The sequence below is a fragment of the Lepisosteus platostomus genome, chromosome 4, assembly GCF_059453375.1.
Source record: "Lepisosteus platostomus isolate fLepPlt1 chromosome 4, fLepPlt1.hap1, whole genome shotgun sequence".
NCBI classification, from domain to species: Eukaryota; Metazoa; Chordata; class Actinopteri; order Semionotiformes; family Lepisosteidae; genus Lepisosteus; species Lepisosteus platostomus.
Window position 1 is genome coordinate 42,755,827 of NC_142614.1, and position 23,175 is coordinate 42,779,001.

The 23,175-nt window shown below is 34.8% G+C and overlaps 1 protein-coding gene across 1 annotated transcript in view; it reads right to left on the reverse strand.

The window, feature by feature from the left end:
• The window catches only part of parp8 (poly (ADP-ribose) polymerase family, member 8), a 102,853-nt gene extending 84,106 nt beyond the window's left edge, over nucleotides 1–18,747 (reverse strand). Inside the window, exons 1-2 of the mRNA XM_088629524.1 lie at nucleotides 18,360–18,747; nucleotides 17,615–17,669 (exon numbers count right to left, since the gene is read on the reverse strand). Coding sequence (XP_088485650.1) covers nucleotides 17,615–17,669; nucleotides 18,360–18,450 — 146 coding nt within the window. The 5' untranslated portion in view covers nucleotides 18,451–18,747. The remainder of the gene's footprint in view (nucleotides 1–17,614; nucleotides 17,670–18,359) is intronic.
• Between the last annotated feature and the right edge of the window lie 4,428 nt (nucleotides 18,748–23,175).

Genomic DNA, 23,175 nt, shown 5'->3' on the forward strand with positions numbered 1-23,175 from the left:
TACTTTTCTTTCAAGTTTGTTACTGCAAGAAGCAAATCCAATCCATTCTTAAATGTAAAGCTCAAAGTATGCATGCTTTGATGTACAGTAATGGTTGCACATCAACAAGCAAAACTGATTAACAACTGTAGAATGAGGAAATATAGATAGGGATCATAACTTGATATTCAAACATTGCCTGAATATGTTACATTAAGGCACTTAGAGTTTAAGAGAACATTCAATACATCCCAAAAATGTCTGACATTACAATCTTCAATGCAGAGTAACAATTCTTTCAGAAGTGAAATAACTGACGTGGATTTTTTTTCCATCATTAACATCACTATAATACAGTACTAAACCAATTAATACATACTGTACAATTCTTAATTTTACAGCTTGAAAGATGAACTTTAAGATTGTAAGAAAACATGACATTCTGTGCTATCATAATAATAAAATGTACTAATTTTTAGTGCTTATATAAATAAGTTATATGAGCAATATCTGAGGTTGAGAAGTTGTCACACTAATATTGCAAAGATTTTAACTATATTTCCCAACAACTGCATAATAGAGTTTTGATTCAGACAGAATATCCCAATCATAATACAATGGAAACACAATATACACTGAAAATGCATATTCATTATTTCATATAGGTCACTAACATCTAAACATACTGACACGCGAAGAAGGCTCCACAGCCCAAATGTTGCGTTTCTTTTCTTCTCTTTTCAGTGTGGAATAAACCTTTACTTGTTCCTTTGCAGCCTACACATACTGATGCAGCTACCTACTTGTTTCTAAACATATTTCTTCCTTCATTACTTCGGGCTGTTAAAAGGGAAGTAGTTAACTTCCCATTTTTAGTTGACAATTCAGGATGACATTGATGCCATGATTTGTTTAAAAAATTCGACTTACTCAAATGGTCTTTATGTTCACAACATTGCTGACATTTGTAAAGTGTAATAATTCAACCAGGGGTACCATTTTATCACTTTTCACCCTACTTTCTTCAGTGATGAGCTCATTACTTTCAAAATACATGTATTTCCAATTAAATCTTAATAAATATATTTACATAAGATGTGAAGCAATTCATAAAGCAAAGAGAACTTTTATGTTTTAAGAACAAGTGACTACATTGAATTTTCAAGTTCCTCTCTGTGACTTTTACAAAGTCTTACAACATATTGTTATTAGGACAGACCCTAGAAAAAATACTATCACTGTGGCAGAATTTAAAAATTCTGAAATAAGTTTGCTTGTTTCTCGTATTCACTGGCAATGAGGTTTTCATTACACAGAAAAGAAACGGCTTTTGAACTTTAAAAGAGGTAGTCAATCAACAAGTGTTAATTAAGGTTACATTCAGTGTTTTTTTTTTGTGCTTCAGCTGAAAAGGGGGTTTTCAGACCACCTACCTTTTGCTGACCAAGGGAAATGCTTAAGAAACTGACAAAATCAATATTCAAGAATGTTTTTACCCTGGATTATTAGAAAAGCAACTTAGAGAAATGAATTACAGAAAAGCTGATCCACTCAACATCAGCAAATTAATTTCCTCATTACAAAACAATAATATCAAATGTGAGAGCTCAGCCTCCATTGTTGACAAAAAAATCTTGATCACTGGTCTCAACAAATGCCATACATATACAAATGAAATTGGAATAAACTGTACACTTTCCATCCAGAACAAATTCAAACAACTTGGATGAGATGAAGAACAGGGGGCAGTGTAACAATGTACGGTATGTCAAAGATGCTACATGCTACATTTCAAAGGCATAGTGTTGGGAGTATGCTATAGAACAACAAATACATGTGCTGATCATGAGTCAGCACTGTTTAATGAAATTAAGAATCTATGTGGAAAAGCAGAATTATTTCTTATGGGAGACTTCAACTTTCCCCACATAGACTGGGAAAGACCTATAGGAATGTCAGCAACAGAAACTGAAATGCCATTTGAGGTGTTAATGGTAACACTTATCACTGCAAGCTGATTATCTTTTATTACGCATAACGGCCTTCATTTCTATCGAAGTAAAGCAGTACAGGGAATTAAGTCTCTTGACTTTGCTGACTTTTAGGTGAGTAAATTATTTATTTAATATTAGTCCTAAATGCAGATATGTAAATACAATTGTAGCTAGAGAAAATGTTTCTATTGAAATCATATTTAATAATGTTGCACTATTTAAAAGGTAACATTTACCTCACAGTAGTGTGTACCACGTCAATTGTGTTATTTGTATTGACTTATATCATTGTAGTCTCATGACATGGTAAGGACTTAAAGTACAGTAAGTAGTTAATTTCTTGGAGCCCTTGGAGTATTTTTAGTTACTTCTCCAGTGCAATAACCTCTTCATTAAATCATAGGATAAGATCAACTTTCTCTCCCACCTCTATGGCATAGACATATTGGCATAGAAGAGGCAGAAGCGTTTCTGGTACTAGAAGCATTTAAGATTAACAGAACTCCAGGGCCTTATAGTACTATAATAATTGCACTCAAGAGTGCCTGTGATGCTACCCATATGCCATTAAGAAAATTGTTACAATAGTTGCTGAAGAGAGGGGTTAGTGTCGCTGTACCGTAAAATTGCTAATGCTGTGTCCATCCATAAAAAGATACAAAACTGACCATAAATATTAACAGATCAATACATTTTACCTATATTATATGTCATGTCAGAACATGAAAATTATAATTAGAACTAAAGTATAGGATCCTAGAGGATAATGGTTAAGGATTTAGAAATAGTAATTTGTAAGAAAAACTAATTTGTAAGAGTTCCCTGAACTTTGAAGATTCATCAGTAATGGACACATAGATCATACAATCCAGTATATATCAATTTTCACATGGTTTTTGATAAAGTTACTTGTAAAAAATTCTCAAAGTACAGGAGACAGGCATTTATTGTGTGTTTCTGAATTGAAAACTGGTAATGGAAAGAATACAGAGTCCACATATAGGGGGATTGGGATAGATGAATTAGTAGAGTAATAGATATCTGTCCTTGGACCACTGTTCTTTCTAATTTATAACAATGATCACAATTCAGGTAATATTAGAAAACTAATTAAGGTTACAGATCAAAATAAGAGGACTACCATATACTGAAAAATCAATAAGATTTAAATACAATTATACATTGGCAAATGTCTGGCAGATGACATACAATGTATCTATGTGTGGAGTGTAACATGCATAAAACAAAATCAAATTCCAGGCATTTTACTACAAAATAGTAAAAATACTTAGCTTGATGAGGCTGCTTCCAAAGAAGCCCTGGCTGTTTACATCTTCTAGACAATGGGGGGTGATATAGGAAGTCAAAGAATATGAAGGATATATAGTTAAACCACACAAAGTACAATTTTGACATAATGTCACTTGGGTTAAAATTAAGTAGCAAAAACTAATTGAGAACAGTATGCACAATTTTGGTGCTCTGAATCTGTCCAAAGGAGAGCAACCAGACACAAGATTTAAAGGAATGTTGAATACCGACAAACTAAGAGAAAAGAACACTGAACATTTTTAAACGTAAGCAGAGAAGATGAGAGGATCCAGTCTAAGAAAACAAAATCCTCAAAGGAGATGAATCACCAGACACAAACTAGAAGTTACAAATGGAAACTATGTGTAAGTGCATTTAAAACCTGGAACAGTAGGTCCTTTGTGCAAAAGATTGTGGGAGTATATAACAAACAGTCTAATGATGAATGAGATTCTTAGATCAAATTGGCTACATGGGCCAAAAGGCCTTCTGTGTAACTGTTCAATTCAGTGAAGTGTAGCACCCACCTGGGTGATCTGCAGCAGCCACGGCACAGAAGGTCTGGTGGACAAGTGAGAAATTGCTTTGCCAATCAAATTAGGGGGTTGATTTATGCAAAAGAAAATTATGACTCCATCAGTTAATACAGTACCAAACTTTAATTTAAAAAAACTGCATGCTGTGGCCATAAAGGCCTTCATCAGGCTCATTATGCACAGTAAAATATTCACCTTGCATTCTGAATGACGAATTAATTATTTTTATAATTACTGGAAGCTGCTCAGATAAAGAGAAATTCAAAAGCTACTTTGTCTGTGTATATACCATAGATTTACTGATCTATTTTCACAAAACATACTATATTCCTTTTTTAAAACAAGCTCACATCTTCACTGCAAAGAATGCTGTAACTACAGTATTTATCAGTATTTACGGTAGAAGCTATCATAATTAATGTAATAATGCAAGTTCACTGTACATTCTCTGCCCATAAAATTAGTGCTAAATGGAGGTGAAAGAGGTACTTTTAATTATACTGCTTTGCTTTCCAGTCTGTTCTGCATAGTTTTGCGTAGTATTCTGCCGCATCCCCAAACAGAGAGATGATATATAAATTATATATACAGTATAAACTTTAACTGATACCCTTATTAACCCATGTACTTCAGGTGGATAGCTGCATCAGCATGTGTAGGCTGCAAAGGAACAAGAAAAAAGTGAAAAGAGAAAAAAGAAAACACAACATTTCGGCTGTGGAGCCTTCGAAACATTGTGTTAACCTTTGTACTGTATGTTGCTGCATGGCTGGAAGATCTCCAGGTGCAGGAGTATAGCACCCTGATGGACTCAACTCAGGAGGGCTCATGACAATTTAATGGGATAATCACCACTTTAAAATTCCTCCCCCCACTGCATGGAGAGAAGACTTTGGTGTTACATTTGAATTACATTTCTGTCACCATGAACTTTTGTATTTAAATAAATACAAACTGCGTTTCCTGTCACTGTGCATCTCTGTCAAGATGAAAACCAACTCACATTCTTGCTGAACAAATCATGCAGTCATGTTTGAAAGTCTCGGACTGACCAGCTGCAGCAAGGCTGGATCACATCCGCACTTACATGTGTGGCCTAGCAAACAATGAGGTGCAGCGAGATGCACAGTTGGTTATTTTGAGAATTGTTATTTATTTTTAGACTATTTTTAATTTTATGTTTTACTGTGGCCTAAGTACAGATATCAAAAATATTCTGAAAACACAAGCTCTAGGAAATGTATTTAAGCATGAGTATACAACTTCATTTGTAAAAGTTGTCCAGACATAACGGAACAAAACTTAGTGAAATGAGAAGAATGGTGCTAAAGCCCATTAATTACCAGCCCATTCATTTCAATGTGAGTATCTGCTCCCTGACACACTAAAATGCATAGGTAGCAATCTTGTAACCTAACAAACAGAGGAAAATAATCATTTTAACTTTTGTTTCCGGTGCCTTTCCTACTCCTGCCTCTTAATCGTAATATTCATGAAAATAAGTATAATCTTCTTGTTTCGTTTTTGACCTCTGGAAACTTTATACCACGTGCAATCATGCAGAAAAAGGGTTTGCAAAACTAGAACAAATCTACCATCACACTGAACATGTCTCCTTGCTTACATCTAATTCCTCACAACATAACTAAGGAAACCTATGTGATATATTTCTTTATCAGGATGACTAAGAACTCTGATTTACCCTACTCACTTGCACTGAAAAAGATGCACATGTTCTACAAGATGCAAAGTGTCTATAATGCTGATGGATCCATCACATTTCTCCCAGCACTATTTTTTTCTTCATCTGCTTGTTTATCTACCCAAGTCACATCAATACTGGAATGCTACAAAACATAAATCTCTGCAAGCCGCTATTCTTGGCACTGCTTGGGACAATTTTAAATTTGTGTTCTTGAAATTAGGGAGGGAAAAGTCATATGAGGTTGAATAAACTTAATGGACCACTGCATACGCTCAGTGGGAGGAAGTTGCTTGGATGGGGTAAAGTCCCCCAAGCTCTGGTGTTTTAAAACGACTACTTTTCATTACAGGTTCCAGCACGTGGCAGATTTTAATTTTTCTGTGGTCCCCATGTGAAGACTCAAAGTTTCCTCTGCTGCTTAAATTGATCAAATTATAAAATAAGTCTAATTTAATACATACTCAATAACTATATCTCAAATGCATCTCCCTTTGTTCATCCATGATTTGACATTTTTTAATGTCACTGACTCAGGAAGGCTCTACTTCATTTCATGGTAGTATACAGTTGAAGTGGAAGGCTTATTTATTACTAGAAATTAAATTTCTGATTATGGATTCTTTGCATGCTATCCTACTTGTTGATGTACCAAAATGAAATAAACATTAAGTATAAAACACTGTTATAGAGAAACCGGTGATTGCATGCAAGTCATTTTATGACAAAACAGTTTTTATTCCACCATCTAATGAAAAATCTCTTCATGAACTCATGAAACCTTGAAATTATGAAAGTTCAAGACATGCATATGGCAAAGATGTATTTCCAGCTTAGTTTATACAGAATACTATGCCAATGAATTAAAAAACGGAGAGCTTCAAAAAATATATCACTTCTACTTAACATAAATGACATAGGCAAATGAACATATTGATTCATCACTAAGCACTTTACTACTGACAAGGAGGAGCATGATATATTTTGTTGTTTTTTTTCACCAAATCTGAAATTAAGCTTATTGCTGTATATCCCCTCATGCCCAATCACCTCTCTCACTGATGAGGTATTAAATTAAAATATTATTTTTAACAATGTAATGTGTTTTTCAATATTGTGAAGTTTCACTTTATTACAGGTGAAAAAATTGTATGAGGGATTTTAACACGTTGAATTGCGATTCCAGTACCTCTAACCCTGTTTTCCCCCTAAGGTCTCAAGTTGTATGAGGGATTTTAACAGGTTGAATCGTGATTCCAGTACCTCTAACCCTGTTTTCCCCCTAAGGTCTCAAGTTTACCAAGTGCGAATTAACATACATTTAGGGTTTTCAAAAAATGAAATTATTGTATAAAATTTAGCATTACACTGCAGATAGCATGGTTTTATGGAGGAATATTATTTTCTAGATATGATGTTCTGTAAACCTAAATTACAGAAAAATTAATTCAAACAATTACTTGCTGTTCATTTTTTATTTATATATCTTGTTAGGACTCACTTATCTGAAGTGGTGCCACTTCACTGATCAAAATTATTAAACAACTTACTATAAATTAGCATATTTATCACAATGTTCAGGAGTGGTTCAAGACTTGCATTTTGAGTATAGAAATAAATTGATGTAAAAGTATGGATTTATACCATTTTAAAAACTACACTGCTCAAATATGCTCAGCACAAGGTGAGAGTCAGTGATTTTATGCTTTATATATATTGATTGCAATGTACTTAAAACAAGGACATGTAAAAAATGCTACAGATAGAACAGAAAACAGTCTCTTTCCCTTAAAGGTTAAAGAAGCTTCTGGCACATTTCTAGTGTATTTTCTAAAAGAAATCCAAAAATTGATACAGGAACAGAGCAAGGGACTTAATTAAGGGATTAAACTTGATGCTCAGTGTATGGGAAGTGTATCCAAACTAGAGTTTGTTTTATGAATTGAGAGAACACTTATTACCACTAAAACCATACAGTGGAGTTGCACTTGCACTTTCACATATTTGCAGAGACAAGGTGCACAGTGTGAATGTGCATACAAAAACATGTGCAGAATCACAGACTGAGTCATCTTTGTGTGGCAACTGAAAGGCCAAAGGGTACACAGCTAAACACATGAACATCTCTGTCAGTCTCAATCTCAATTCAGATTCCAACAAACTTGAAGCGCGATGGTGCACTATCCAGCTGCTGGTCTCTCGAGCACTGCATGGAAAAATAGTCTGTATGGAAAAAGTTCTTAAATTGTGCTACTCTTGCCTGCCAAGCCATGGTGCAGCAGTCATAATTGAGTTTCCAGTGGACTGTGAATGTAATGTGGTTATTTTATGTTAAGATAGTTACAACTTTGCAAATCCTAATACAAAAGTCTGATAGTGTACACCCTCTCGTTTATACATTGTTTATAGTGTATGGACCTTATTTTTACCTAAAGTTTCCTTGATATACAACTTTTATATATGATTTGAACAGCATCTGAGGTACGACATCATTTGAATCAGTATGCAAAGAATATGTAATTAAAATATAGATGATATGAAAAGAATTGTGAGTACACAAAATGTAAAATACAATTTAATATGGTCATTAACAAACATTTTGCTTAGGTGATGTTTATTTCCATATAAATATTTGCACAAAGCAAAATAAATTTCAGAAATCATGTCTGTGATATTATTATCATTTGCAATCATCAAAAGACCCTAAAAGCATGTGATATACGAGCACCAAATACAAACAGTAGCAGCGCTGCAGTCTTAGAAGTGTGTGTATCATTTTCGATTTTGTGAAATCCAGTTAACTAATTTCATGTTTTGACGAGGAACTGCCTTCTGTTTTGCATTGCAACAGGCCACAGCCAACCTCTGCAGTCAACACACACTTTCCTTACATATGTGACTGCCGTTTTCCCCCACATCCAACAGCAGCACAACGACTCTTACTGCGGGTAACAAATACAGTAAGTCAGATGGGTAATGTTAATGGTCACCAGCTCAATTTGAAATCCCTTCCAACTACTACTTTGACTGTTACAGTGGTTTATATTTTGAATCATATCTGCTTATAAAACCCCAGCAGCAGCCTGGCTGATGATTTGACAGTGTTTAGAGCAAAAGAAGACATTCAAAGTCATAGATCATATTTTATATTCACACACTTTGACCATTTTAATTCCAAAAGGGTGGCCAACACAAGACAAATTATTACTCTGCATATGTTCACTTTAGAGGCCACTGGCAGACAAATCCTCATTGGAACAAACACTAAGACATGAATATAAGACTGAATAAACAAAACGTCAGAAACATTCCATTTTAAGAGGCTTTCAGTATCTTCAAAGAGGGATCCAAAGATTCTCTCATTTATACCAGTATAATAATACTTTGTAATCAGAAAAAAGTGTTTTAAATGACTTATTTTACAGCTTGAAAAGCACATCATTGAACAACATTTTAATTTCATGGCTCAAGTAAATCTGTCGACACAAAGATAAAAGTGAAAGTCTCTTCCTGATCTTCCACCAGAAATAATTATTTGTAATAATTCCAGCTATAGTTCAGTGAATTCACAAGGAACTCACATTCCTATGGACTGAACATTATGTTTGTATTATACAATCAAACCAGTAACACTGAAACAGGACCTAAACATAAGTAATTTTTATACAAAAACAATATATCTACCACCCTGTATTTTACAAATACAGAAACATGAAAATTTGATTTTATGTTAAATTGTCATGATAGTTTCTATATTTGGGTATTATAAATATACTGTATAAAGCTGTGGATAGTTTGGTACTCATAATTGTTTAAACTGCCACATTTTTTAATACTTAAACCACTTTTTTATTGTCCATTGTTCTCTTCTTTATTTCAGGTTACACTGTGGTCCTTTACCCATTGTAGTTACACTGTATGTGTTCAATTGTTTCTGATATCTATTTTTTTCTTTCTTATATCTGACCTAATTTGGGCAATATTTATTGCATATACTGTACAGATTTAATACCACAAGAGGAGGACAGCAGGAATATTTCATCATTTTGGGTACCCACGACATCTCTAAAGCTTTGCATGGTTAAAATTGAAACAGAACATATTGATAGAAAATAATATGATTAAAATGAGAAACATCAAATCAAAACCATTGCCATCATCAAAATTAGGTCTTGCTTTGGAAGCAATTTAATAAAGGTTATCCATTATACACCCCATTCCCATGTCAGTGACAAAACAATAACAGTAATAACCAGGCAATGAAACTTACGCATTTATTAATTCATATTTCACTACTACAATTAGGGCTGGGCGATAATTCGATATAATTTTCCTCGATATAATTTTAACAAAAGTTCGATAAATGTTCGATATATATGTTTATGCTTTGCGCATGATATGCGCATGCGCACAAAATATTGCGTGAGTGCGCGTGCGTGTTGCAGACCAGGCAGTTAACGTTGTGGTGTTTACCCACACAGTGGTGGCTGACAGGACTGTAGTTAGAGTGGAGAAATGAGCGACACTGAAGCAAATGTAGTGCTGCCAACGACCAGCTCGAAGGACGATGACATCGTCGACAGAAAAGGTCATTCAACTTCGGTAATTTGGAGATATTTTGGCTTTTTACGATCAGACATAAAACAGAGCACTTTAAACTTTGCAGTCTGTCTGAGCCATCTTCTATGTGTGTTTTATCACACTGCGGTATTTAATTTTTCTATTAAGATATTTATTTTGTAAATTTTACTCATGCATATTTTGACATAAAAAAGACTTGAATACTCTCTACCTCAGATTTGTTTAATGTTTCTGCTGTTTGGCAAGTGTTTGTTGTGTTCTTAAAATAAAGAGTTGTTTAATTTACCAGTTAACTGTCTGGTTTCTTCAACTTTCACTGAGGAGAAAAAATCTGCCTTTAAACTTGGAAGAAATAATGATTTGACATTTATCATGATAATTATCTATATCGACTGATATGAAAAGTTTTATCGTGATAATGTTTTTGGCCATATCACCCAGCCCTAACTACAATGTACAGTTATTTACAGATCCATGAGAGTGCTGCCTTCTACATACATGGGAACAAACTTACCAGCTACTGAAGCACAAATACTGTATAAGAAAAAAAGATAATCTGTTATCTTGTGAAACAAAAGATCCTACTTAGGACTGAATTTCTCTCTAAAATCGATGCTTAACAAAAGGGAACCTATTTTCCTGTTCATAATAATAAGGCAAAGACATTTCTTTTTATTAGGTGGATACCACAAATACTAAAACAGTATTTCCACAAATATAAAACAACATTCCCTTTCTTAAAGCCTGTAGTCAGACTCTTCAGTGCTGAAATTACCTTCTGTAGGGCTGTTTTGGCTTCTACTCTTTCTTCTGTTTCTTCTCCTACCATTATAAATTCCTGTTTCTGGATGCTCTTTTATTTTGTTGTAGAACCTGCTTTGCCTCCATCGCTGATCTAATGATTTAACAGCAGTGATCATTTTAAATTACAAACACTGAAAATCTGACAAAAAGAGAGAAACGGAATAATGTAAACAAAAGGATAAGATTTGTAAGGTTTCTTTCCTTCAAATGGTATGACGGCACAAAGCAGGAGGGCAGACAGTACACTGCCCGAACTGCTGTCTCAAAAGACCCGAGGCAAGTCTTCCACATGGCCAATGCATTTCTTTCACTAATACCTCAACTTTGAACATTCTAGTGGCTAAATTACTTTTTAAAGAAAATAAATCCATATTTTAAGCATACTGTTCCTTCAGACATGCGCACTATTTTTGAGATCCCTCATGCTTATATACTGTGCCAGGACAATAGCCCCAATATTCTATTACCTTCCATGTTTTACTGTAGACACTACATACAACATCAAAGTAATAAATATGTAACTAGCATAATGGCTCTCTACTTTTTTTTTTCCCCCATATATGGCTTCCTTCTGAAGCTGTTTTATCATACATACTTGTATAAAAAATATTCAGGAGCAAGCAGAGCATGTGTTCCAGCATACTTTTCATTATAAATGGGTACTGAATCCATTTCAGTATGCACCCTCTTATCCTTATAGTATATTCATATTCTGTCACCACCACTCATGGTTTCCCAGAGCTGCACACAGGCCAGGCGGGACACCTGGTCAAATAAATGTGTGAACACAGACAAAATTAACACAAGACTACGTATTATTCATAGTAACACACCGCAAGATCATTTTCCATCCAGCAACCACAATAGTATGTAATCGCGTAGCTCTCAAGCGAGCCCTTCTATTGCCTTAATAACAGAAGAAAACAATGATGGCTTGATTATACAAAAGACAGGAAATAGCACAAAGCTCTTCCCTGGGCAGCATATATAATAAAACTTCCATTTTTACTGTATAGTTCATTTGTGCTCATTCATTTTCTTGTTTCCTACAGGACACCCTGTCAACGTTATTGCACTGCAGTCTTCCCATAGCCCTACTTAAAGAACAACTGCAGTCCCAATTTTTATCAGACCAGTTATTAAATTCCAGTAACAAACTGACAGTATCGCAAAATTTGACAAATTCTGAATTAAGCACAAAATCGTGAACTTTGTGAAAGTACTGATTGGTCTCCATGTTGTCTCATGTTGTCTCACTACGGGCAAGAGAGTGAGTTCGGGAAGGTTTTATGTCACAATTCTCACGCTCATTAGTCGCTGTAATGACTAATGTAATGTGATGTACGAGCAAATAAGTACAGGTTGTGCAGCAGACATCTCATCGCAGAAATGTTCCAACGTGATCTGCATGCTGAGTTAACAAGTAATAAGTACTTGTCGGCAAAACGGTCTCGAAGTCGACAGCAATATTTCTATTGGATTGAAAGAGATGTATTCACAAGCCTGCTTGTTTACAATTCACCTCACCAAAGTTTTCTTGCCTCATTCTGAATCGCATCAATGATGGCAACATGGTACTGTGTGTACCTGGAACTTTCGTCAATACTGTTCACTGCTACAACTCTTTGTGACCATGCTAATTATACTCCTTTAGTACGCTTCATGGTGCCATATATCACAGCCTCAGCAAGTCTATACTGAAACATAAGCAGGTCTTTATATTGCACACTACTCAAGCACAGAAATCAACTCCAGTGCAGAAATATCACCTGCTGTTATCTAACAATAAAAATTCCATTCTAGGACAGACTAATCTAAATCGTAGTCCAGCAATTCCAAAAGACAAGCATAACCGTACATCTTGTTCATTTGTGCTTCATACTCATTTCCACCATTCCACCATCATTTCCATTTCAGGCTTTTCCAATGGCATTCTCACATGATAAATTTTTCAAGCACATTCTTTTCAATCCACACTAGTTTCTTGACACTAGGTTCTTTATTGAAGAGATTCAATGAGGAAATGAAATCAGCAGCATAGTTAAGGTTGGAATTGTGTCTTGGAATCTTGATCTATCAGTCTTGTTTCTCTTTTAATTAGTTTTTCTCTTTCTGCACTGATCACTTTTGTTTGCATGGCTTGTGGGAGTTTGAAAAAAGCTCCTCAGCCATGTTGATACTCTATCTTTGTTCAAGAAAAGTCTGGATTAGATCTTCAGATCAAGAATGAGCAAATGGCTCCCTCTTGTTTGTAATCATTCTTATGTTCTTAGCAGTTCTAGCCAATGGACAGAAGCCATAACAGTCAGCTTTCCAAACAAAACATTAAAAGCTATTGCTTTTGGACACATTTTGTAACACATGTCTATATATATAAAGCATTACATTGAATGCATAAATCAAATGTAACTTGCCTAGAATGAAGCTCCATTTTTTTTTTGTAACACAAAAAATAATGGAATGATTATTTAACTGCAACTTAAACAAAACTCTGGCTTCTTTTAAGAAATAGATGGGTGAGATCATCAGATCAATTATCTACTAGCAACCAAGTAAAGCAGATGGGCTAAACTTCAATCCTTATTTTATGTGCTTTAGGAAATGCTGACTTTTTGTTTATGATTCTTCCGCCTTGTATAGGGTTCTTGGATAAATGGATAAATGATCAATAATGAAGACCATGGCAACTCTCTCATTCTACACACATTTGCTCAACCCTCTTTGTGCCTTCTTGCCAAAAAGCACCACAGGCTGACTGCCCAGGGAATCTGGCTTACCCAATGATTCCACTCAGCTCTGGAATCTCCAGTAGACCTAGATCTAAAAGCTAGAATAACAACAACAAATTAAAAAAAACTATTTATTTAAAGAGGAACTGCAATGCTATTTTGACACTTCAAGAATATAATACATTGGCAATTCACGAGTGCATTTCAAACCCACATCAAATTCAAATTCACATCGCAAAAGACACACACTTTCCATGTGCGAATAGCTCCACACTGCCGTCATTGGCATTGTCTGCAATTCAGAATGAGGGAACAAAAATTCTGGTGATGCAAAAGTGGCCCTATCATTGTACGCTGTACTACACTGTTAACATGCCTTACACCAAGCAAATTAATTTGACATATTTTCATGAGACTGACACATACAAGGCAGAGTTTTTTACTTTATCCAAGTATTGCGAAAAAGAGCCACCTGCCAGCCAACTGAAATACACTCATATTCAGTTATGAGTTTTGCAAAAATGCTCTTTCATTTACTTTTTAAGTGTGAGTTACCATAAAATCACCACCAAAGAAAAAAATCTAGCAGGACTTGCAGTATATTTTTGGAGGACTTGCTGTGTCATAGCTGGTGCCATCACCTGAACAGCTGATTTGAATGAGCAATTGAATCAAATTCAACATATCGACTTTGAGGTAGTTTTGCCAACAAATACTACCTACTTGTTAACTCTGCACGAAGATCACAATGGGGTGAAATGTCTACAGCACAACCTGTACTTATGCAATCATAAATTCTACTTATGCAATCATACATTCTTCTGCCTGCATCAACATGGCACCCATTCAATACTTCACAAAGTCTTCGATTTTGCACTTAATTTGACATTTGTTAAACTTTTGCAATACCGTCAATTAATTCATTTGGTACCAAGATTTAATAACCGGTCTGAGAAATTGGGGCTGCGGTTCTGTTTTAAAGAAATGATTCAGTTGAGGAAAAATTGTCATTCACTGTGATGACCTGGCCTACAAATGGCTTACACCAATGTTGCACAGTTGACCATAAAAAGAAAAAAAAAGAACAACAAAAGCACAAGTAACATAAAGCACAGGTCAGTGTTAACAAGGGCAAGTGGCAGACAGAAAGGCTTTAATCATATAACCAATAACACCATCACTTCTGAAAGTGGATGGTTTCAGCTTCTTTTCAGATAGCCCTTATACCGAGATGGGGAATGAAAGCTCCGCAGCAAAAAGTGGCATGGGTCTAAATTGTGCTAAAATGTATCTACTGTTGCATTGTGAAATGGATAATTAACTTTGGTATTAACCTATGGTTAACATACAATTTACAAGCCTCCCCTTCAGTGCAGAATGGCAAGAAATCAATGTGGCAATCCACAGGAAAACAGCAAATGAAATAACAGTACTGCTAAATTCACATCAAATAATGTGCATCAACAATTAATACAACTGCAGTAATAATTTATTCATTCGACACTCAGATACAGTTCTGAAACTGAAGAAGCTCCTTTCTTGCTCTTATATTTTCAGAAACATAATTATCTCCCCTTAAGCAGCCATCCACTGTTGCCGCGTACCCCTACATTCCTAATTATTTTGTGCCCAAGTTTTGCTTTAAAAGGAATGTCACTCGCTTTTATTTTTTCTATATCAAGAATATGACTCATAGCATTACATTTTAAACAAAATGGCAATTAAGCAAGCATGAACAGCACAAGAACTAGAAAACAGTGGGAAATACAGTCACAAATGTAAAAATTGAGAGAATTCTAAATGGAAATTGTAGACTAATTTTAATGTATTATTTTAAACTATAAAAAACAGGCATTTCTGCATGTGTGTTTCAAACGAACAATGTCACAAAAAACCAATGTTGTGGTATTTATAATTTTAATAATGCAAATTAAACAAAAAAAAACAAATTAATCTACAATTTCCCAAATGGATTTGTTTTATACACAGAATAAAAAAAATGTGGTAATAATTAGCCAGTTTCTAATGTGGCTAATTTCAATAAAAATGCTAAAAACATTTCTAAGCAATTATGAGCTTACCAAACAAACTAGATCCTGTAGTATCAAAGTGTCAAATGCAGAATTACTGTGTTATTAATAAACATGCACAAGTCAGTTACTCATCTTCAGAGTTCAGTATTCTCAATACACTTTGTGGACCATACACTATAAAAACAATTACCTTTCTAATCTTAGTGTACTGTTTTGAGACACACATAAGTTATAGAACGTAGCATTTGCAAATGGGAATTTGCTCTTAATTGGATTGATGGTCACCTGATTCAATTTTAGGTTTACATGTAGGATATGTTAATTAACCTAGTTGTGAGCACAAACATTACCAATAAAAAGTAGCTCAATTTTAATGATCTATCAAATTCTCTACAAAAATCCAAACAATTTAATATCCCTTGTAGTCTTCACTACCTTCTTTAAACAGGACCATTAAGGTACATAAATGTATGTTATCTTAAATACATTGAGTATAGAGGGGCATAACTAGGTAAACAAGGAACCAAATCCTTGTTTTACTTAATAAACCAAACTTATTTAACATTATTAAGCAAGCAGAATAAGTGAATTTCACTCAGAGTAAATGAGGTGTCATTTCAAATTTATCCAAGACCACGGACTGCTGTAAACATCAGGTAGAAGAAGCTAATATTTGAAATGTGAAGACAGTTATAGTACTTCAGGTACAGAGGAGGCAAAGCCAGAAATGGAATATTGTGTCAGTTACAAAGTTCAAGTAATTCAGTGAGTTGTTCTAGAGATGTTCTTAGATGTACAGAACAAAGCTGGCCATGATCAGCTACAGTAGCAGATGTGATGTGCTGTGAAACTTGGACCTTAAAGATATGAGATCTTCTTTCATGACAGGCTACAGTCAGAAAATCAAATTATAACCTGTATAGCAATGGGCTAACATGTGATCACTTCTATCACCAGCCTGTGGCCCTGAAACGTGGTACTGACAGAAAAGGCTCTTCAATTGACAAAAGGTGAAGCTTGAATGAAAATCATTCTTGTTTTTATAGTTTTTTTCTTTTTCATTGACAATGGTGAATATCCTCTACCTAGACTCACTAACAAATTCCAAGCAGACAAACAGTACTCCAGGACAAATGGGCCTATGAGGTCATCTGAATTCAGTCTTTTCTACAACAGGCTTGAGATACTCTTAGAAAATGTGTTACATCCTGAAAATATTCCACCACTGGTTTGCAATAAGTTTAGTGAACAAGTACATAAGAGAGTATCAGCTTGATTAAATGAGCATCGCATTGTTATGGGTTGGCAACACATCTTAGGATGTGTGAGACTTTCCACTACACTCTTCTGCTTATCATTTTATTTGGCAAAACATCCTGCCAGTTGGTAACTTTCACTTTTGATGGCTCCTGTCCTGAACATGTTTGTCTTCAAATATGTCAGTATGGCCATTCATGACATAGAATCAGTATCACTCAGCTGGAAAATATTTTCTTATTTCCATACCTGGTAATGAGGTGATTCTTGATAATGTTTCCAAGAAGTCAGTTCATGCAATATACACCTTACAAATAGTGACATTTGTGAAACAAAGAGACTAACCACAAGGGAATCATGAAAAGGTACATTGATGCTAGATGTTATGTTTTGTTTAGTCCAAAGCTCTGAAATTTTTTTACCCCATATAAGATTATCTTTAAATATTAGCATCAATTAATACTAATTAATATTAGAATGGGATTTCGACACCCATGTCTGTTCTATAAAGTACCACTGCTCTCTCAGTTAAATAACACCACGTCCGAAACTCATGAGCAGTCGTCAGACTTAGTTATCATGAACTTTTTGTGCAATATACAGTGGGTGAAACCTACCGAAGTAGCCTTGCATTAATAGCAACTTGGACGACTGAAAAAGACATAATTAAAACGCAGCGTTAACTTGCCTTTTAGAGCCCCTTGAGTATGTGAATGTAAAGGTGGAGTCCGAGTATCGGAAATCTGAAATAAAAGAAGAAACGCCCGTCAGGTAATAACGGCAGGTACAATCAATACAGTACTCACAAAGGAAAAGAAAGAATACAACCGCAGGAAAAGTCCCTTTTCAACAAGTGCAGTTGCCATGGCAACATCAGAAGGGATTTCCACTGACAACGGATGAAGAGAACTAATAATGAATATTCACGGAATAATTCTGTCTGAAACAGTATTCCATATGGAATTCTTTTTTTCAATGTGTTTTTCACAGAATGCTCCAGCTAACTGATTGTTAGAAGGCACTGTATTCTATTAAATGCTCAAGCTAACGTCATGACTAGCATGATAATGTTTTCTGGTTGTTTTCCATCTATACATTTATAATTACAAATGAAATATATCATTTCAACACATTCATGCATTATTATATAGTGAAATTTTACTTTGATTAAAACAAGAACAAACAGTACAGAATTAATTCTACATTGCTTTATCAGATCTTACGTTTCCTTTTAAAACCATCACTTTGCATTTTTATTTTCAAAAAGAACAGAAAAAAACATATTTTTTTCAGGTCACGATGTGGCAAACGATAAGTTCATTCCTCTATATCATTGGTAAAATCATGTAATATGTATATATACGTAGTTAATGTTTTTGCATGTAAATATATAATGGTTAGTAATACCCACAACGCAAAAGTAGGAAACTCACCAGAAAACAGGCAGTCTTTCTCTGCCTTGCACCTTTGGATCACGATGTCGACGTCTTTTTGAATTCTCTCTTGCCTTGAACACATCCCCATGAAATAAAAACCCCTGGGATGACTTGTTTTATTATTTACTGTAAAAATTACTGTCTTCCCTTTCAGGATTTATACATTCCAAAAGACTGATTTTTTTAGAAAGGCAGAGCAATATTCATTAACTGTGGCTGTTTATAAAATCCCAGGTGTGTCAAGCGAACCTTGCTTCTGTATTTTCTCTTGCAACAATAGGTTCACAGATGAAAAGCACCAGAACTCAACAGCACCCTCTCCTCGATGTATATTGGTGATAGCTTTTTATACCGGAAGCCACAACCTCCACTCCACCTCACACTGCTAAACCCAACAATGGCGATTTCGAAAGCTATAGCAGAAGCTAGTCTTAAAGTGAAACTGACGCTCAAAATCCGTTATTTCTAAATGACCTGTTTTGAATTATCACATTGGTATATTTGAACCGGTACTGAATACAATCTGCAAAATAATTGAACTGCACAGGTCAGATGTAATACTAAGTCGCACAAGTGTCATAATAAGTCTCCAAGAATTATTATGTCATGTACTATGTAAAAAAAAATAGATTCATGCCTAGAACACATTTCTTGCAATTTTCTTGTCTTTGTGGGTTTGGTTAGGAGATTTTTTTGGATTTCTTCTGATTTTGCCCAAGTACTAGAAAAGGGTTGATTGATGTCTGTTAATCAAATCTGTAATTATAAAAACAAACTGTGAAAGAAGTGAATATTAGACAAATCCCTACAACTGTGTGATCTCCCATTTATTGCTAATTGGAGAATTCAAGCAACATGTAACAATAGCAAGCACTCAACTGCTAAATATTAAGATTCAGAATCCAAAAAATCACTTATTGTTAAAGAATTTCCTGGTGCTTACCATGATAACAGCTGTGCATTTTACTGAAAGACTTATTTATTCACATTACTCTAGAATTTTTATGTCCCCACATTCAGTAAATAAGAATATACTAAAATCCCAACTACAATAATTAAGGTCATCCTTTGGTAGAGTTCACTATGCCTTTAGCCATTTCTTTTCCACCTGTCTCAGTTAAGGGCCTTGCGCAGGAGACAAACAGAGTAGGATTCCTCTGCCGACTGTGGGATTTGAATCAGCAACCTTCTAGCCACAGGCACAGATCTTTAGCTACAGTGCCACCACTCCACCCCTTTATACAAATGGGAAAAAAACTCTTCCTAACATAATCTTCACAAGGATTTTTTTTTTCTATTCTTTTAAACTCCACCTAATCAGAAAATCTCTTTAACCATAAACATTTCTAGACATTAAAGCTTAACTTGCCAGCAACAAATGTTCCTTCTGACAACCAATAATAATATACAGTATAATGCTGAACTTCACTGGAGTATTGGCAAAGTCAACCAAGTGGAATTCCTCAGAATAAACAGAAATATGAGCCAGAGGACACAAATGGAAACTATTTGGAAATTTATTCAATACCAAGAACAGGAGGCACTTCTTTACCCAAAGGAATGTGGGAGTATGGAACAAGAAACCATGTTGTTGAATCCAGTACCTTAGCAACATTCAAGAAACAGCTGGATGGGATGTTTGGATCAATTGGTTGCTAACTACCAAAAAAAACTAGATAGGCCAAATGGTTACCTCTGGTTTGTAACTGTTCTTATGTTTCTGTTCCAAAACACACAATACTTTGGCAGCAATGTGATAAGAAAAAAAACTACAGGATGATGTAATTACTGGCCCAGAGATTGATATTATCCCAAGTTTTAATTATAAAGACAATTATTGTTTCAAGACATTTTTAAATAGGCTTTTATCACCTAATAAATGAAATTCAGTATCAGGACTAAAATAAAGTTCTAGCATTTTATGATTATCTTGAAGTACTATATATATGTTTTTTCTTTATGAGACGAAGTGGTGCCTAGTGCTTGCCACTCAAACTGAAAAGGATTATATTATTCATTGATGTACAGTATTCAGGTGTTCCTGTCTTTTGGTTTTCAATCTGACTGAAATCTGTTAGTTTAACTCATCAAAACTCTAAAACTGGAATGGAAAAAATGGGACTGAGTTCATGCAGTTTTAGAACTGTTTTACTTCTTAAATAATAGAATGAGGGTATAAATAAGCAAATAATCTGTGCCAGATTGGCAGTTTCAGATCTTCTCTGACATAGCTTTATTGCTTCAAAGAATGTGTTTAATTTGACTAATGGTTTAAAACATTTATAATATGAGTATTTGACAGCAACAATAAGAGGTATTTAGAAACCTGTAGGGTAACAATAGCTTACCAAGATGAAATTATTATCTCTATATTTTTGTAAATTAAATATATAAGGAAGATTACATGTGAGATTAAGTCCTGAGTGCAGAAACAAAAAACAATTAGTTCAATTAAAAGATCAGTAAACATAATCAAAGAGCTCATGTGGGATAAAAACCAAAAATATGCAGGTTTACTCTTGGATCAGGTCTGGAAACCACACTTCCAACCTATATAAGGATGTTAGAATGTATAGTTCAAAGTGCACAATTTAAATATGCTAAACATGTGTAATGCTCCAGTAACACATCATTTAGCATTGTTTGTTCATCGCTATGCTTTTTTTAGAATCTTCCGGGTAATCCAAGTCCTGGAGGGCTGGCATATCTGCAGAGTTTCTATATCTCTTCAAAGCAGTAGCACTGAAAGAGCTGGGAGAAGCTGTTAAATTGAGCAAACAATTAACTGATTTAGTTTGGTAAATTAGAAGTGAAAGCCTGCGGATTTACTGGTCCTCCAGGACCAGTATTCTATTAATTCTACTAACAACCTGAAAGTGACTGAATCTCTTCAGTCTTGACAAGAAATAAACTACAAGTGGAACCGATTCAAGTATTCACAATACTCAAAGATATTAAGATAGTCTACCCACCAGAATCAACAATAAAAGATTGGCAAAGAGTATCAAAGCTATCAACAGACTGTAGGAGTCTGGGACAAGCTATTCAACCATGTTGTTGGAGCTGATACCTTGGCTTCTTCCGAAAATAAGCTGGACAAAAGCCCCTTATCAATGAGGTACTAAAATCTAGAAGGACAGATTGGCATCCTCTCATTCATAAACTTCATCTTGTTGGTACTTTATCTCTCTTTGAGAGAAGACAACAATAATTTGTTTTTCAAAAACAAGTTTTTCACTGTCAGTTTTTTATTATTTTCATTCTTGCTTTTGTACACATTTTGTACAGTATATAAAAATCTACAGTATTAAATGGAGCATGTAAAATGTAAAGAAAGTGTTGCCTAGTATAAATCTCCCACACCCACCAAAAAATGAATGGAATGCTTTTAAAACTGCAACTCTTTTTTTGAAATGGAACATGCAAAGTAGTGCTTTATGAGAGCCCTGTAAATAGTATCATGAGTCTTATTGCTGGAAAAATAGCTGCATGCATGATTGATTCCAGCACTAAGATGGTTTTTTGACACTACACCCACAACTGTGTAAGGAGAAAAATGTGGACGAGCTGTACTACAAGAGCTTTGTACAAACACATTCAGTAATCATAAACATTGAATGGTTTATTTTTATTATTGTAAAAAAACTCATAAAACATATCTTACACACTACGGTTTGGGGAGAAAAATAAATATCTAAATAATTTTAACAAATAAAAAGCAGAACATAATTAGGTACAGTATATGTCACACAAAGTCCTTTATTGCTTACAATGAAATATGCTGAAATACTTCAGAAATGCAATTATTTTTATTAATTATGAAGCACCACCCAAGCAGCCTCTTAGTTATATTATAAGAGGCTGGCATATGCCTCTGTAAAATACAAGTGTTCAGCCCCCCCTTTTGCATTCCTCATTACATAAATAAGTGTGATAATGTGTTGTAAGAAGTGTTAGTGAGTGTGCAAAGTGCAAGAGTAATGTGTGCTTAGGGAGCAGGGAGGCTCACTGGTTTTAATCACACTGGAAACTTTCCAAGACTTACTGGTAAAGAGAGAGAACCATCATAATTTGTAAGGAATGACATTATTTTGCTGGCATAAGTCAGTGGTTTTGTAGGACCATTAATATCAAGTTTAAGAGCTGGCTTGCAGTCAGTCCTGCAGTCCTAGTCCAGTATGTTACAGTATGTTGACCACAGTTTCAAGTTTATGCTGCACCTGTTGTTACAGGGGCTGTATTAAATGAAAGCATGTAAGCATAACATATGCCAAGACAATCCTTGAATCTTCGTAATACTGTTTTTTTACTATAAAGTAATGGCCAACTAAAACTTTCTGAGGTAATCATCATTCAATGGCAGCAATATCAACACAGTACTTAGGGAATGACTTGGGTGGGTATCAACATTAAACATTAAAATGATGACACTGATCTAGCAGGTGCTTACAGACTGAATATATGGACACCGCTGTCTTCCTTGTGCAATGTACTGTATGTGCTTTCATGTTTGTGGGTAATCTGTGTTGTATAAAGATAACTGACATGAAGGTGACACATACCCCATGTGACCATCAAACTTTCTTACAAATGACACAGTAGCCAAACAAACTTAAGTTTTATTCTAATCTGGTTTGTCTATGGTGTTTCAGTATACATTGTATTATGTGAACATTACTGGACTAACACTCTTTGGCTATTCAGAGGCAAGTCTCAGATGAACAAAGGAAGAACAATCAGCACTGATGTTTGGAATGGTTGTGGCCAAAACATTTTCTTAAATAATGGAAATCCATCACTGTGTATGCTGTTT